At 49.6% G+C, this 17,231-nt stretch overlaps 1 protein-coding gene across 1 annotated transcript; it reads left to right on the top strand.

Moving 5' to 3' along the window:
* Positions 1 to 657: 657 nt before the first annotated feature.
* On the top strand, positions 658 to 15,173 carry KLF9 (KLF transcription factor 9). The gene is made up of 2 exons (XM_061470795.1): positions 658 to 1,183; positions 14,076 to 15,173. The coding sequence occupies exons 1-2, from the start codon at positions 715 to 717 to the stop codon at positions 14,306 to 14,308; spliced, it is 702 nt and encodes a 233-aa protein (XP_061326779.1). The 5' UTR covers positions 658 to 714; the 3' UTR covers positions 14,309 to 15,173.
* Positions 15,174 to 17,231: the final 2,058 nt, after the last annotated feature.

The following is a 17,231-nucleotide window of genomic DNA, read 5'->3' as shown; positions in this document are numbered from 1 at the left end:
TGCGGCCGGGCGCCGCCGCCGGCTCGGCTGGGCGGCGGCCTTGGCCGGCGGGGCGGGAGGGAGCCGCGGCGCTTTCGTCCTTTCGCTTCCCACCGCCGCCCGGCGGGCCCGAGACGTGGCCCTTTTAAGCGGGCGCGGCGGGGCGCCCAGAGTAGCACGCGGCCTGAGGAGGGAGCGCAATGATTGGCGGGGCTGTCGCCCGGCGGACACACCCCCTGCTAGAAAAGGGGAGCCGCGAGTGGTGGGGGGAGAAGGTAAACAGAGCCGGCCGGCCCTGCCCGCTGACCAATCGGGGGGGCGGGACGGCACGGGGCGGGAGGGGGCTCCCAACCTGACGTGATGGGACTCGGCGCGGCCGTCCCCGAGCAGGAGCGCGCGGGGCGCGGGGCGGTCGGCGGCGCGGCGGGCGTTCTCCTCTACCCCGGCCGCCGCTCCGGACCCGGGCCGGCCGCTCCTCCCTGCCGGCTGCGCGCCGCCGCTGGGGCTGGGCGCTGAGACCCCTACCTGGCGTCCCGCTATTTATCAGCCCCGTTCTCCCTTGCGCTGCAAAGACCTCGCGCCGCAGGCGAGCCATGGCTGGCGCTGCCGGTCCGACGGGCGCGCACTGAGGAGAGCCCGAAGCTACACCCCTCCTCACACACACACACACACACACACACACACACACACCCCTCACACACACACACACCCCGGTCGTCGGGGCGCGGCCGCACCATGTCGGCCGTCGCCTACGTGGACTTCGTGGCGGCGCAGTGCCTGGTTTCGATCTCTAACCGCTCGGCCGTGCCCGAGGCAGCGCGGCTGAAGGTACCGGGCGAGGGGGAGGCGGCCCGGGAGCTGCGCGACCCCCGCGATGCTTGGAAGGACTATTGCGCCCTGCTAGCCATCGCCAAGAGCCTGCTGGAACTGAACAAGTACCGGCCGCTGCCCGCCCCCTCCGTCTGCAGCGACAGCGTGGAGAGCCCCGACGAGGACGCTGGCTCCGACAGCGACGCGGCCACGGAGCCGGGCTCCAGCCCTCCCCGCAGCCCGCCGCCGGGGCCGTCCCCCCGCCTGCGCGCCGCCGGGGCCGCCCCCAAGGGGAAGCTGGCCGCCGAGAAGCGACACAAGTGCCCCTACAGTGGCTGCGGCAAGGTCTACGGCAAGTCCTCCCATCTCAAGGCGCACTACCGCGTGCACACAGGTCAGCGGCGGCGGCGGCGAGGGGAGGGAGAGGGAGCGGGCGAGGGGAGGGGGAGCGAGCAGAGAACGAGCGCTTGTCCTCGCGTGAACCCTGCCGGCGGCGCGCTCGGCTCACCCGCGCCCTGCCCCCGTTTTCGGCCGGGTTTTTTTTTTCCTTTTTGTCTCCTTTTCTCTTTTCCCCCTTCCACCACGGCCCCGTTTTTCCCCTCTTCTCCCTTCCTGTCTCCTTTTCCGCCGCGGGGCCGGACCGGCCGCCCCGGGTGGGGCTGCGGCAGCACCTCCCGCTGCACCCCGCCTGCCGGCCGCTGCCCGAAGCCCGTACGTGTACCCCGGGCAGAGCGGGGCGGGCGGCAGCCGCCGGAGTGAACCCGAGGCGGTTCGGGGGGCGGCGGCGGGGAACGTCTCCTGGGCTGCGGGAACAGGCAGAACCTGGCCCGAAGGCGTTCCTTAAAGCCGCCTCGGGCTGGGCGGCCTGCCCCATCTGCTGCCCTTGCCGTCCGGAGCCGCGTTCGCAGAGCGGGCTGCGGGCTGCCGAGCAGCGGCTCCGGCGGCCGCGGGCACGCCCCCTCCAGCGGGCCGAGGGCACTCGAGCCGCACATCGCCTCAAACCGGAGCTGGCCACAGCCGGGAGCCGCTCCAGTGTTTGGGCCCCCTGGGGGGACCGGCGGCTGCTCCGCCCGGCGGCTCGTCGCGGTGCCGGTTATCGTGACCCGGCCGTGGCGTGTTCCGTCCCGCGGGGGCTGCATTACCCGGTCAGAGGGGGGAGAGGGTGTGGCGGTGTCGGAGCCTGCCGGTGAAACACCTCTGCCGCCACAGTTCGCTGTGCTCGTGCTCTGCGCAGCGCCGAGGGAACAGCGGCCCGCCGTTCCTCCGTTTATTGTGCGGGTCTTGTGTCGGGAGGGGGGTTGTGTTTGTTTTGGTTTGTTGAGGATTTTTTTTAATCCCTTTAGTGGGAGCGGCTGAATAAACCCCGTTACATGTCCCAATTGCAAGGAGGGAGGGACGGGGACAGAGTGTGGTACACGAAGCTGCTTAAAAATTGCACTAAATTAGAGGGTTGTGTGTGAGTATGGAAAGGAGCGGATCAAAGGAGACAAATGCTGCCGGCTCTTATTTCATGTGCCTCACATCTGTCCTTTAGTCGGAGGTTCTTTTCTGTATTTTGTCTGCTTGGCAGTAATGGTAAATGGTGAAGTACACGACCAGTTTATCACCCGAGGAACATGCTGCGAGGCACTGCTGTAGTATTTCACACAGCCTGGGTAGGGCACGGGCGCATCTGAACTCCAGCTATGCTTCGGTTGCTCTGCCTTGTTTGTGTGCCCAGGTGTATGTGCGCTGCAGTGGAGACACGGTGCTGGTTGCCTACCTAAGCCCTGCTGGCAGATCTGCCGATGCTTAGCTCCGGAGATCAGGGGGAGGAGGAGGATTACTGGATGTGGCTCAGCAGTGAGCTCTGCGGAGTTCAGGCTGTCTCCATGAGCCGGGAAAGAGGATGGTGAGTGGTGACCGTGTACTGACCTCAGGACCAGTGCCAAGGATTGTGTGTTACTGGCTCAGAGACCACGGTTCTGATGCTCTTTTGGAGGCTGAATGTAACTGATGCCCAGCAAAATATTGGCTCATAAGCGACAAAAAAAATTTGTTAGCTTCACATGCACTTACTACCTGGCACTTACTACCCGGTGTTCAGATATCCACCCCAACATGGGAACCAAAATAGACATGACTGGGTTAGTGTTCTGGGTGATGACATGTAAATTAATGTACTGTACAACCCACACTGCTTACTGTAAGCAGTAGCATTATAATAAGTATCTCCTGAAGCAGTGTGAGGTATAGTGTGTGCTGCCTTAGCTCCAAGTATTAGATACTTGATTCACATGCACCGGTATACCACCACGGTGGTTCTGTGTGACTCAAATTGCTACAGATACCACCAGTAATGAACCTTCAGAGCTTCCTAATGTGAGCAGTTAATTGTAGCTAACTGAAATGCTAAACGATACTGCTAATTATTTTTATAGATGGCAGAACAATTCCTTAGCAACGGTGAGATTCAATGGGACCTCTGGAGTTATTCATAACTGTGCACTGCAGAGCATTAATGCTCCCTCCTTTCTTTCCTTTTTTTCCTTTTTTTTTTCTCCCAACAATTTCTCTTCTGTATATCTGAGCCTCTTGAATTGAATTCACCTACCTGCTATTTTTCATCCAGCCACTAAGCAAGTTTTTTGCTGCTGTGCAGCCTTTAATGGAAATAGGTACAGAGCCACCAGTACAATCTTCCAGGTCTTAAATTTTTAATATTTAATTCCAGTCTCTGTGTCTTGGAAAATGTCTTTAGGATTTGCTTTCACACCTGTGAGCTTACTTATAGCCACAGTTCTCTGAACTCAAGGATACTAAGTGAGCATGTTGGAAAGCTCTAGATACTGCCCTGTGTTGTGGGAATCTAAAAACTCAGCAGGCCATCTTTGGCAAGCTAAGGCAAAGGCAAGAAATGAAATACCAAATAAAGGTAGAAGAGTAGAGGACCAAAGACTTGGTGCTGAGGGGTTAGAGGTCTTTGTCTTATAATGATTCTATAAACTTGTTGGTTCAAAGGCATTCCTTCCTTCAGAGACTAAAAATGTCTGTGTAAATGTTTGCCTGAAGTTCAGGCCTTTGATGATGACTCTAGTTCAATTTCCAGAAGACCAGAATTAGCAATCCATCAGAAATTGTCTCTGCATTGATCTTAACAGAACAAGGTCAGCGGGTGGCACTGCACATCTCACTTGATGGCACAAGCAAGGGGACTGTTTGCACAATCCTGCTGAACTCAGCCTGATTTAGTAGAGCAGGATTTGTAGGGGGAAGCCAAGAAGTGTGAACTCTTCCCCTTCCCGGGGGGATGCTCCTTTCATTTCTTGCCAGGCCCCTGGTGTTTCTGCGGTACGATCAGACACTTCTTCATTCTGTCATGTATGTGTACTTACATTCAAAATACATTAATTCACAAAGGCCTGAGGATACAAGGACAAGTGTATCCCTGAAACTGAGCTATTGCCTCCCCTGTCCCTTCAGTACCATCCAAAAGTGAGATGGGATTTATTATTTAAGTTCTCGTGTCTTGAGCAGGAAGAACATTACAGGTAAGGTTGTTCTGTGTAGGCTGGTAGCATCTCTGAGGCACGTGGCACTTGGTGTAGGAGAGAAAGGGTGGCTTGCAAGCCAAAAGACCTTTGTCAGGAAGGCAGGTAGAGGGATAGCTCCACAGTGTGACCATGCCTTAGGTTTCTTGGTCCCTTATGGTATAATGTTGTGGGAGTATAGGACACGTGAACTCTGCTGAAGTTTGGTGATGGCAGGAGGGATTGTGAGCAGTTTGTCTGCTTGGGAGCCTTCAGCACTGAGGTGGTGTGACCAAGTCTTGTAGACTTTCCCTTCAGAGCATAGAAAATGGCCCAGACACATTGGCAAGACCTGCACAAAACCCAAGTCCTGGAAGCTGTGCAGTTATCAGGAGGAAGCAAGGGACTTGGCTGACCAAGAAAACGACAAGCGGCAGCAGATTTGCAGGCAGTTACCTTGGAGATGCACAGACTTTCCTAAATAGGTAGTTTTAGAGGTTTCATTATGGCCAGTAATGTGTAGGGTTACTATTAGCCTCAAAGATGGGGAGGGAGGAGAGCTTAACAGGGAGTGATGGGCAGGCCAGAGGGTTTCCAGGGAAAATAAAGGCGTATGAGAGTAAACAAGCAGTCTCAGTTGGAAGGCCTTGGACAAGGAGTGTGGAGCAAAGGGCAGGAGAGGGAGAGAAACTGGCAAGAGAAGCGAACTTTAAGGAATGTACGGTTGCTATAATAGCATGAATACAAGCCAGTTAAAAGGCACACAGCTGCTGAGAGCAGATCCTGCTCTCTGGTCAAGAGAGAGGGACAGAGAAGTTGCCATAAAGCTAGTTTATCAGATGCCGCCTCATACAGGATCTGTAGGAGTTCACTTGCCTGGGGAGGCAAGTCCCAGATACTTCTCAGTACGTGGTGCAGCAGATTGATGGGAAGTTCACATCTGCATCAGATACCCTTAAGTACGAGGTTAGGCACAGAAAAACAAAATATGTGAAAAGTTTGCACTCTTCAGCCAACTACATCATCATATAAATCAGGACCAATCAATACCAAGAGCTTTGTTTCATTGGGCAGCTGATGCGCCCTTGAGCGCTCCTGGGCATCTGGCTCTCAGTGATGTTTGACAGCAGGTCAGTAGGCAGAGGTGTGGACCCAAAGGTCAGCAGCCTGCACAGTGAAGATGAGGAGCATTTCTGGTACAAAGGAAAAGTTAACACTGCAGTCTAGATACCATGGCTTCGACCCAGCCCCTGTATCAGTTCAGTTTTCACTGTGCTCCTTTGTTATTTGTGCTCTGGACTATCACTAACTGGGCAGACTGTACAGATGCTACTGTGTTGACAATCCTCTGCTTGCTGGAAGCTTTTTTTTGGGTATTTTGTGGGAGCGTAATCTGAAATTTAGTATTTTAAGCCCCTCTTATCCATCTTATGCAATGTCACTTTGCCAGATCCTTTAGAATAAGACTGAAGAGCAGAAAGTGGAGTCAGCAAGACATTTTTTGCTCAATTCAAACCTCCATCTGAAACTCCCATTCTCGAGGGTTAACGCAAATGTGCAGATTGCTGGAGTTCTAATCGGCATGTTTCCAGGTCTTGGAGAAACACAATCCTACTGACTGGAAACCCTGCCAGCTGAGTAAGGTAGGCAAAACTCCTCAAAATTAAGTTCAGTGTTGCCTGACTCCCAGATGGCTTTTGTTTGGTTTGGGAGGTGGGGGAGGTTGGGGGCATGGATTTTTTCTTTTTCTTTTTTTGTGTGTGCTTGGGTTTTTTTTTCCTGCCAAAAAATAAAAGCTTTAAGCAGGTGTATGTGTCACAGTGAGAAAGCACTCTAGAAAGGTCTGTATATTAATTGAGTCAGTGTAAAGAAGTGCACGTGTAGAATGGAAGCAGTGAATAGGCATCACTTATAAGAGTGTGACTCCTGTTTCTAGACAGATGTCTTGAAAATGCAGCTTTACTGGGTTCCTGCACGCTGTTGTGCTGTGATACTGAAGACTGTGTGGTGGGTGTCACCCTCTCTTGTTAGCATGTGTATCTTGCAAACCAGGTGTTAGGATCCCTGCAGGAACAGTCGTTGCCCTTCACTGGCTGTTGTGCACCAGGCTGCTGCTCATAGCCTCACACAACTCCCAGACCTGAAGTGAAAGAGCAAGGAAGGGCTAAGTGAAGACTAAATGGCCCATCTTGGGTAGTTATGGTAAAGCACACTTCAGATGCTGTTTTGTGGTAGCATAATTTATTGTCTGCATTCAAGTCATAATGACTGTGAATATCCTGAGAGCACTCTACAAATACCTTGAACTTGAGGTAAGAGTCTGTTGAAACACTAGCTAACAAATTCATAGTGAAATAACAGAAATTATATGATCCTTGTGAGCATGTCTAAAACTGCATTCCTCCTTCCCCTGTCAAAGCTGTTTCCATTTAGCAAGCATTTAAGCATTCAGACAGAGCAGGACCTGAAAGCCAGTGCTTCTCAATCTCAGGTAGGTGCCCTCAGCACAAGGCTAGGAGTTGGTCTTCATTCTTCGGTTAATATTTAAACACTACTGCAAAACAGAGGAAGTTCAAATGGAGGTAAGGTGGGAAAGAAGAGGTAAGAACTTGTCCCGTACACCAAGAAGGCACTCCTCAGCTATGAAAATGTAGAGATGACTCTCTGGTGAGGTTTGGAGAGGTCTCTCCCATGTAGCTTCCCTAACTGCGATCTATCTATATACTTGCCCTCAGTAAGTTTGCCGATGACACCAAGCTGTGTGGTTCGGTTGATACACTGGAGGTAAGGAATGCCATCCAGAGGGACCTTGACACACTTGTGAGGTGGGCTCATGCCAACCACATGAAATTTTAACCATGCCAAGTGCAAGGTCCTACACCTGGGTCAAAGCAATCCCAGGCACAGCTACAGGTTGGGCAGAGAAGAGATTCAGAGCAGCCCTGCGGAGAAGGACTTGGGGGTGTTGGTCGATGAGAAACTGAACACGAGCGGGCTTCAGTGTGTGCTTGCAGCCCAGAAAGCCAACCATATCCTGGGCCGCATCAAACGGAGCGTGACCAGCAGGTCGAAGGAGGTGATCCTGCCCCTCTACTCTGCTCTCGTGGGACTTCACCTGCAGTATTGTGTGCAGTTCTGGTGTCTTCAACATAAAAAGGACATGGAACTGTTGGAACAAGTCCAGAGGAGGGCCACAAGGATGATCAGGGGACTGGAGCACTTCCCGTATGAAGACAGGCTGAGAAAGTTGGGGCTGTTCAGCCTGGAGAAGAGAAGGCTGTGTGGAGACCTCATAGCAGCCTTCCAGTAGCTGAAGAAGACCTATAAGGATGCTGGAGAGGGACTCTTCATTAGGGACTGTAGTGATAGGACAAGGGGTAATGGGTTCAAACTTAAACAGGGGAAGTTTAGATTGGATATAGGGAAGAAGTTCTTTGCTGTAAGGGTGGTGTGGCACTGGAATGGGTTGCCCGAGGAAGTTGTGAATGCCCCATCCCTGGTGATGTTCAAGGCCAGGTTGGACAGAGCCCTGGGTGTCGTGGTTTAGTGTGAGGTGTCCCTGCCCATGGCGGGGGGGTTGAAACTAGATGATCTTAAGGTCCTTTCCAATCCTAACTACTATTCTATGATTCTATACATATATGTATAAATGTATCTATATACATATATGTGAGGAGGCACAGTCCCTCAAGAAAGGCTTTTGTAAGCCAGGGAGGGCTGTTATCTTGCAGAAAAGCTGTAAGGATTTCCCTTGCTGTGTCACATGGGGATAACAGCAAAATTGAGTCTCACTGGGATTTGGGCTCCCAGTGGCTCAGCAGCGGTGGCTTCTAGCAGGTGGGTTTGCGTCTGGTCTTTTGAAAGAGACTCAAAACACCTGCATGTGCAAGCAGCTGTTGAGTGGTGGTTTTGAGGATGTCAGGGCAGTCTAAATACTTGCTGGAAGGAGAGGTATATAAAATATATAAAAAATATAAAACTGCTCAGTTTTAATACCTGAATAGTCTTGTGTTGTTTAGTCCTGTCTGCTGGCAGAATAAACCACTTGCTGCAACCCATCCATGCATTGTCTATTTTGAAGGCAGTGACTGTTTGAAATATTGCCAGACTGAGTGGCCGCAGTTTAGATGTTACAGAAACCCTTGTTTTAGGCATACAGTATCTCATCCTCACTGCTGATCTCGCTCTGTGCTGTTTCGCACCAGTGAATCGTGTGGCTGCCACATGCTTTAGTGACCTGATTTTGGAATATCTCAGAAGAAAAAGGCTGTTCAAAAGGCTTGTGCTCTGAAGTGGATGCATGGATGCCCAAGATCCATCTTCACCGGAATATCACTCAGTCATAATCCAGTGTCCCACAAGAAATTGCTCACTCAGGGTGTGTGGGCCAAACAGCACATTGGTGGAGAAAAAAGGAAAGAGACCTGAGACAGTAGCTGTTCTACAGCAGAGAAGATAGCCTGAGTGTTTGGGTTTTTTATATCTCTTGCAATAAGCTGGACTGTGTTCTTGACATTCACCTACAGAATGTATTTTGGGAGACACTGTGACACAGAGGAGTGGTGGCTTAGTGGGATCATGGGGGGTGGGGGGGAAGAAAAGAAAATAGGAATATGCATAGGGTATCAGGATTCCTTTGGAAATTTTGAGCTCCAGCAGCCACAGAGGTACAGGAGGATCTTGGAAGATGATGGTGGGGATCAGATTCTCTCATTTGAACCATGCAAAGCTGATTATGCCAGTTCTGTTTTGCCAAGTAATTTTGCTCTCCCCTGGTGGCAAGAGACTTCGCTGTTTGGGTTCCCATATTCTTGTGCTTCCCCTTTTCCCTGTTTTCCATCTGCCACCTCTGGCTGCAGTTGGTGGGTCTGTGCCTCGGGGCAGGCAGGGCGTTCCTGCAGCAGGAGGTACTGGCTAGCTGTGTCCAGTCAGCAGCCTGGTGGATAGTAGGAACCATGCATCCCAAACACTGCATCATGAGCACTCTGAACCCTTCTTCAGTTCTGATACTTGAAAGAGTTGCTGCTATGAATACCTGGCAACATGGTCCTACCATGTACCTACCATCATCCCATCTCTAATAACCTAAGTCAGTCAAGGTGTCTTGTTAGGTATCCATTCATGCAGCTGTAGCTACAGTCCATCTGGCTTTCTTGTTGGCATTATTTGACAACTATTCTGTGCTAGCTAGTACTGATGCCAGGCTCTGGACTCATGGCTGTGTTCACTTCTGTCACTGAGGAAGGCAGTGTGAGCATAGCAAACGATTCATCTTTACCAGACTTCAGTCCACACCAGCAGCATGGTGTGGGCAGAATGTCTTCTGTAAAGCCATTGCTCAAGCAATTTTAGTAACTCACATAAAATCAGTACTTTGTTCCACCACAGAGGCTCAGTGTGCTCAGTCCTAGTGCATGTACTACCTATACTAAGAGAATTGACCAAGTGTCTGATCAGCAACTTTGTCTTCAGCTTTTTCAAACACAGCTTCCCCCTTCCCAAAAAAAACCAGTCACTCAGAACTTCTCTGCCCCTTGTTTGTCCAAATTAATTCATCTTTGTTAAAGCCACCATGAACTGCAGCTCCTGACCTCAGTCATCCACGTATAAAGGAGCATTTTGTTGTGAGAAGGCAGATGATTACTCAGGATACCAGTACTACTTGCGCTGTCAATGAGTCAACTAATGCCCATTCTGTGTTCTTTTTCAGAAACCCTTCCTGTACAAGACTACAATGTGGGAAAATCTGTGATGTCCCAGGATAGGTCAAAAAAACCTAAATAATTTATCATCTATCCAGAATAAAAAGGAATAAAATACAGTGGGCCTGCTTCAGGTCATACACTGTAACTTTGATACAGAGTTTGAACTCAGAGAGAAAGAAGAAACTAATCAGTAGTAGTACCCAGTGGAGGGTGGGAAGAAGGAGCAAGTCAGGTGAAGCAAGAAAGCAAAGACCGAAAGGATCTGCAGTAGCCTTTATATCCATATGGCATTTAAAGCAAGCCAAGGGTGCAGAGAGTAGTTCTTTAGACTCCAGAGGCAACCTGTGAAGAGCCACCACCAGCTTGTGCTCAGCATGAACTATGTCTCCTACTACATTCCTGGGACACACAGGACAGAGAATGGGAGTTCTGCAGATATACCTATTCCTATAACCTGTAAATCAGTTTCTGTTTCACTTGTTATTTCTGTAAGCTGCCCTGGATATATGTTTGTTGTTTGTTTTTGTTTTTTTATAAAGTAATTTACAACTTGTATCTCTTGTGTTAATATCCTGTCACAAATAATTCTAAGGTATGCTGATAACACCGTTGGCCATTCCTTCATCTCTTGATGGGAATCCCTTCTAAGGCATATCTTAAAATGTGAGTAGCATACTGCTACCAGGAAATGGTATGTAACAGCACCCCGGTTTGATGGTTAATTCTGCTTTTTTTAAGCTCAAGCATTACTACTCCCAAAACTAAAGGGATAAAAAACGTATGGAACAGGTATTTCTTGTTTGAGACATGACACAGAAATCCGTGTATCTCCAGATGGAGGCAGCATTGCGTCACAGCTTTGTATTGTAGCTCTGCAGGCCATTGTCTGCCCTGCTGCATGTGAGTTGCAAGATGTGTTTCCTCACTGGACTTTTCCTCGAACATCTCACACAAAAATAGTGTGCCAAATGCAGCGGTGAGCTTTGCTGAGTGGACAGTCATCACCTGTCATCAGGCACCTTTACCTTGCCTTAAAAGCCTCCTGAATGCATGATCCACTCCTGCTCTGCACCTACAAAGTCCATCACTGAAGCACCATCCCTCCAGCCTGATGTCACAGCTTTCTGACCAGGGGAGCAGCAGATCTTGAGGCTCAGAGACAATCCCTGTGGGCCTGGAAAAGCCTCCCTCCCCTTTGTGTCTCTGCTCTGAGAAGTCTGGATTTTAATGCATCCTGGTGCTGGGGATTATGCCTGGCCTACTTTCATATGTGCGCTTCCAGAGTGGCCGTGACAGCCTCCCTGGGCTTGTATTGCTGAGGTGGTGAAGCTGTTCACAACGACCCTACCTGGGGGCTCAGCATGGGTCCCAGTGGAAGCTCTTGTGTGTGAGGGAGCACAGCCGCTCGCCTGGGCAGGGGGTCTCTGCTGTTTGCTGCTCTCCTACCTCAGCAGAGCCTGTCCCCACTGTGCGAAGCGCATCATGGCCTCCTTGTGCTCCCCCCGCCAAGCTCAGGCCGATTCCCTGGGAAGTGCGGTGCCAGGTGCACACAGGGGATCCCGAGTGAGCCCTGTCTTTCCCTAAGGCTTTGTGTTCACTCTGCATAACCTGAAAGTGCTTCTCTCTGGAACACAAAATGGGTGTGCAGGGTTGCAGCAGCGGAGGTCATGTTTCACGTTTCAGAGGGGATTCTAGTAACCAGCCTCTGTTTTGTCTTTCCACCTGCAGCTCTAGGAGCAGGGTTTGGAAGCTCAGTTTTGCAAGGGCTGCATGGGGCAAGTGTTGGAACACTATAGACACCAGGTTAGTTCCTGCCATACCTAAAATGTAGATGCTGCACCCCAAAGGCTATGATCCTTGCTATCTAGCCTGGGCACCAGGTCTCCCTGTAGCACAGTTAGGCACTTTCACAGGCTGAAGAGCTGTCCTGAGGTAGATGGTTGGAAATACGGCTTCTAGGGATGGTGCAGGATGCCTGCTCTGCTCCCACTGCTCTGGGGTGTAAGTGCCTGACACAGAGCTGTACTAGATGGCTCCACACATGCAAGATGTATAGCACTTCTCCCACATTCCCGGGGGGAGCTGGAAAGCTGTTCCACGCCTCCCACTGCTGCCTGCTTCCAGGAGCTGTGACAGAAACCGTGAGATAGATAGCAAAAGAGCAGCACAAGTGAAACACTCGCCTTGGATCCTGGGCAGGGCTGGGAAAGCCAGGGAAGCATGGTGATGGAAGTGCTCTGTACAGCTCCTGCTTCTGCTGCTGGGCCGCCTGGCTGTGGTCGTGGCCTTCACGCACGTGTGAGCCTGTGTACTGCTTTAATTAATTCCTTTCATCAAGCGGCGGGTGTCCGGAAAGGCTTCCAGCCATGTCAGCAGCATACAGCAGGGAGTCAAGAAACCTGTTCATACAAAACATAGCCCCAGGTCAGGACGGCTGGGAGCTGTGCCTCCTTTGGGCTTGGGTACCAGGCTGGCTTGGCTCCCTGTACTCCCTCTGCACCCTTCTCTCCTGACCAGGGACCAGTAACGCTGCCAAGTGAGGGAAGGAGGTTCAGGGGAAGCAGTATGACAGGATGCCCGAGGGGCAGCCATAAGGTATGTGATTCTGCTTGCCCAGCTTCACCCTGGTCTGTCTGGGATGGGGCAGCTGCCTGTCAGGGGGCACCGTACACTGGGAGCCTGAACTGTGAGCATGGCTGCATCACTGTGTAAACCCCTGGTGTAGCTACACCTCAACTTACCTTGTCTGTTCTTATCCTCCTCGCTGGATGCTGTCAGTCATCCTCCTGAATGCTGTCAGTCACTCTCCCCAGCCCCCTTCCTTCTCCCTACAGCTCTGCAGTACTTTCTACTGCTGATTGTCCTCCTGGCACTTGGGCTGTTCATTCAAGCCTTTAGCCTTTTCTGGCTGCCATTGTGTCTGGGGAGGACTACAAGGCATGCTTTCTTGTAAATTACTCTCTTTATTGTGATCTGTAAATGTAAAGCAAGCTTGCCTGTTGTGCCAGACTTCAGAGTACCAAGAAATATTGGAGTCCCTGTGTTTCTTTCTAACTCTTCCAAGCTAAAAAAACTCCTGGGATAGTTTTTATGTTTCATGGTTGGCTAAAAATAGCTGTCACTCGCTGTCATTTATATTCCCTTCAGGAGACTCTTAAGAAAGGGAATTAAGTCATCAAACTGCAGTGGTGCATGATGTTTGTGACTGAAAGCTTTTGTGTGAACTTAAAACATCTTTGATTTCCATCTGTGCCGTCGACTAAGGTCAGCCTTGCTGGTTGGGAGGCAATGGGTCTATGCAGTAGGCAAAGGCTGTGCAACCCGCAGAGGTGAATTGCAAGGATGTGGGGTGCCAGGAAGATTACAGTGAGTGCTGTTCAATACTTAGACCCTTGTTTTTGAAAGCAGAGGGGTGGTGTGGGGCATTTGGTTTGGTACTTCACCACTGTAGCAAACATTTATGCTGATAAAGCTGTGAATGATGAAGTAGTTTTCCTGTCCTCAAATCAGCCACCTAAGAGACTGATAGCCTGTGGAGCAGCTTGGGTTTCTGGGAGAAGGGAGTGTAGGGGACATAGGAATTCTCCCTGCAGCCACAGCAGCTCTGCTGTATGTGTTTGCAGGCAGAAGACTGCACTGCTCTCCCCAGTCCCTCCCCAGTCAGTTCTCCCAATGCTGGAATGGCTTGTTCCAGGTGAGAGGTTTTTTTGGCTTCCTTTCTAACTGTACAAATTATTCAGCAGAATGGGAGTGTTAGAGGGAGCCTGACATGAAAAACGCACAGGCTCAGGCAGAGCTCATCTGTTGTTTTGACAGTCTTCAGGGTCACGTAAGGTTCTGCACCAGAATGCGAATTCCATGCTGTTAGAGGGGTTTTTGGTTTCTGATGGAGGTGAGACTGAAACCTGATGAAGCGAGTTATCAGCAACTCCACAGACGCTGCCACCATGGCAAGAAACAAGTGTCATTTTCCCCTCCTCAGTGTGTTCCCTGGCTCCTCGGTGAAGCTGGTATGTGCTGGCCTGCATTACTGCTGTCCCCTAAATCTCTTGTCATCCTTTCCTCCCTGCAGGTGAGCGACCGTTCCCCTGCACGTGGCCTGACTGCCTTAAGAAGTTCTCTCGCTCGGACGAGCTCACCCGGCACTACCGAACCCACACCGGTGAGAAGCAGTTTCGATGCCCCCTTTGCGAGAAGCGGTTCATGCGGAGCGACCACCTGACAAAGCACGCCCGCCGCCACACCGAGTTCCACCCCAGCATGATCAAGCGATCCAAAAAGTCCAGCTCCAGTAGCTCCTTGTGAAGGCAGGGCCAGCCCGGGGATGGGAGCAGAGTGGAGGACGCAGGCAGTGGCATCAGAGCATGAGCATCCGCTGCGGCGCCGGTCGCCCTTGCCATCTGAAAGCATATGTTGCTGACATTCAAAAAGTACTCCGTGCCCCTCGCCCCGTCCTCCATCTCCCCACCCTGCGCTGGGAACAGCGATCTGGAGCAAGTGGACTGCAGGGTGAGAGGAGGGAAGGGATGGCCAGCGGAGGAGGTGACCCATCTCCTCAATGTAAACGCTGATGCTGGTGTATATATGTCTGACTGGATGGTCTGGCCTGTGCCCCTGCAGTAGTGAGACCCCAAAGTCTTTGTGATTGCTGTGTCATGAACATGTTTTGTTGAACAGTGTAATGCTGCTTGTATTTAGAGTTTGTTGAGTAAAAACACTTTCCGAGTCACATAAATAACTCAGATAAAAGCTCCATAGCACATTGTAGAAGTGGGTTTACTTCTGTCTCAGAATGATCCTGCATTTTAAGAGACTGTTAAGAAAAAACGTTACATATGTTACTAATAGCATCTGAGATGATAAGATGAATTTATACTCAAGAAGGCCCATTAAAGTAAATGGGTCTTTTTAATTTTTCTTTGTATTAACTATACTTTTGAATATGAGCTGCACTTTTCCAGTAAAGACATCAAGAAGATACTTAAAGCAGAACCCTCCCCCCCACAACAGTTCAGTCATTTTCTGACCATGTGTGTATTTAGTTCTGCTATTCATTTATCTGGAAGAAGACAAGTCAGCCGAGATATGTGGCAGGGGTATGGGAGCAGAAGCACGTCTCTCCTTTGATCCTATACTTCTAATTTGTCAATAAATACAGTACTGTACTATAGACATGCCACTAACAGTGCTTTATTCTGCTGTGTTTTGTTTGGATGTATGACAGCAGTTACCATCTTTATAAACTGCTGCGCTTTTTTTGAAGGTTTTTTCTCTTCCTACGCTTGCCTTAAAGATTTACTCTCTTCATACCCTTGCCTAACTCCCATGGAGTCCTATGGGAGTTGTGTGTGTTTATGGAGAGAATAGACCTTTCCCTAAAAGCACTCTGCTAATGGAAACTCCTGGAATTGTTGTAAGGAGCACTTCTGGAGGGCTCCAGTATATCTTGATAGCTGTTTCTATAGAGTGTGGGTGAAAACCATTAGCTGACTGGAAATACAGCACGCAAGGTGTGTCATAACACTCCCTATGACATAAGCTTCTCTTGGGTAGCTGTGTCATGCGTGGCACGTCAGACACTGATAATGGCAGTATTACTTTTATTTTAAAGCTCTCTGTTGCTCCTTAAGGGGAGCAGAAAGGTCACTGAAGGAGAATTTTCAGCTGTGGTCATTTAGCTGATTGTTGCATTATTTTTTTTTATGTTGAAATCATTAACTGTAAGAGGTTATCAGTGGTTTTCTCTTTTTCCCTCCCCAGCTGCATAAAAGGGGGAGGAGACTTCTGTTTACACATTTTTTCCAGAAACATTCTTTTCCTGTTTGGTTTTTACCAAAGGGGAAGGGGAGGTGCAGCCCTACTATAGAGACTTGGGGCCAGATTCATCTCGTGAGTAATCACGTTTCCACTGCAGATGAATTTAGGTCATCTTGTAAAATTCTGTACATAAACAATCTTGCTAGTACACCTGCAACTACAGCATCCTACTGTTTTACCTGATAAAAAGCTTGCTTCTTAGAAACAAACATAAAAAAATGAACTCGGAGAGTAGAGTGTTTTCTTCTACTGTTGTATAAGGCTTTCGGCATTAGAAACCAGTTTGCATATAGTGTTTTTAATCTGTGTAGTTCATGATAAATTCCGTCTATGTGAAGAGAACTGCTTTTAAGGCATTGGGGATATTGAACAGTGTGTGGAGTAAAAAGGGATGTGTTTTCTTCAGTGAAAACTTCAGGAAACCAAGCACACTTTCTACCTCCGTTTCAGCTTTTTGAAACATTTCTTTTAGAAACCAAACTTTAATTTCTGGTGTCCAAATCGAGTCAGAAGGACATCCATTCTTCCTGATAAAAAGAGGTAGCCTTTGTATTTCTGCTGTATTTCTGCTGATTGAGAAATACAGAAAGTGTTTTGCTTACCAGCACTGTTAATGCTGCCTTGTTGAGTGGGGTCAGGGCCACGTGTAGCCCAGTGAGATTCATTCTGAGTCCATCCTGCAGTCTGGATTCCTGCCATTTTGTGGGATGGATGCAGCACCTGGAAAAGTTCAGGTCTGATCCTGTGAAATACAAGACACCCTCACATTTTATCACCCACGATGGGAAGCCACAGCTGATAAGCAGCTCCTAAATCAGTACATACATGTATTGGTCACTTAGCTACCAGGATTAACGGATACATAGAAGTAATTGGCCAGATCTATGGTTTCCACCTTGTGTATTTGGGGTAGAATGCACATTTAAAGAAACGCGGTCGTTCCTACAAAGTCTGAAGGACTGAACAGGCGGCGGGGGGGAGAAGGGGGGTCATAGTGTGTGATAGTGTGACATCTTGTTTCTGAAAAAAGCCTTTCTAAACGGTAACCCATTTGCTGTAACATTGTAACGTTTGCTGTATTTCAGCGTTGGACAGACGGGATTAATGCAATTCATCAACCACTAACAGAATACATGGGGATAATCAGGTTTGGAGATTTCGTTTTATTGTTGTCTTCATTTGGGGGCTCTGGGGTTTTTCTTTAAATAAAAGCAGACAATGGCTCTAACACATAAAACAAACTGTGGGCTAGTTCTTTGCATCCTGAAGATGAAGTTTTGAAGAGCATTGCAAGTGTCAGAAAAGAAAAGGAAAATGAGGTTCTCTAATACTCTATGTGCTTGTACTGCTTTGGAAGTGCTTGATAGTGCTGAAGTTAGAACAGCTTCTCTTTTTGATTAAGAAAACCCAT

This window comes from Pezoporus flaviventris, unplaced genomic scaffold (assembly GCF_033815535.1).
Source record: "Pezoporus flaviventris isolate CSIRO_AGI_PZ_B2104156 unplaced genomic scaffold, CSIRO_AGI_Pfla_v1 ptg000064l, whole genome shotgun sequence".
In the NCBI taxonomy this organism is placed as follows: Eukaryota; Metazoa; Chordata; class Aves; order Psittaciformes; family Psittacidae; genus Pezoporus; species Pezoporus flaviventris.
The sequence above is the reverse complement of the archived record's forward strand: the minus strand, read 5'-3'. Positions and strand labels throughout refer to the sequence as shown.

What these genes read in the sequence shown, in the direction of transcription:
- KLF9 (XM_061470795.1), top strand. Translation starts at nt 715, where the DNA reads ATGTCGGCCGTCGCCTACGTGGACTTCGTGGCGGCGCAGTGCCTGGTT. An exon ending in GCACTACCGCGTGCACACAG is followed by an intron (nt 1,184 to 14,075) that starts GTCAGCGGCGGC and finishes TCCTCCCTGCAG; the next exon opens with GTGAGCGACCGTTCCCCTGC.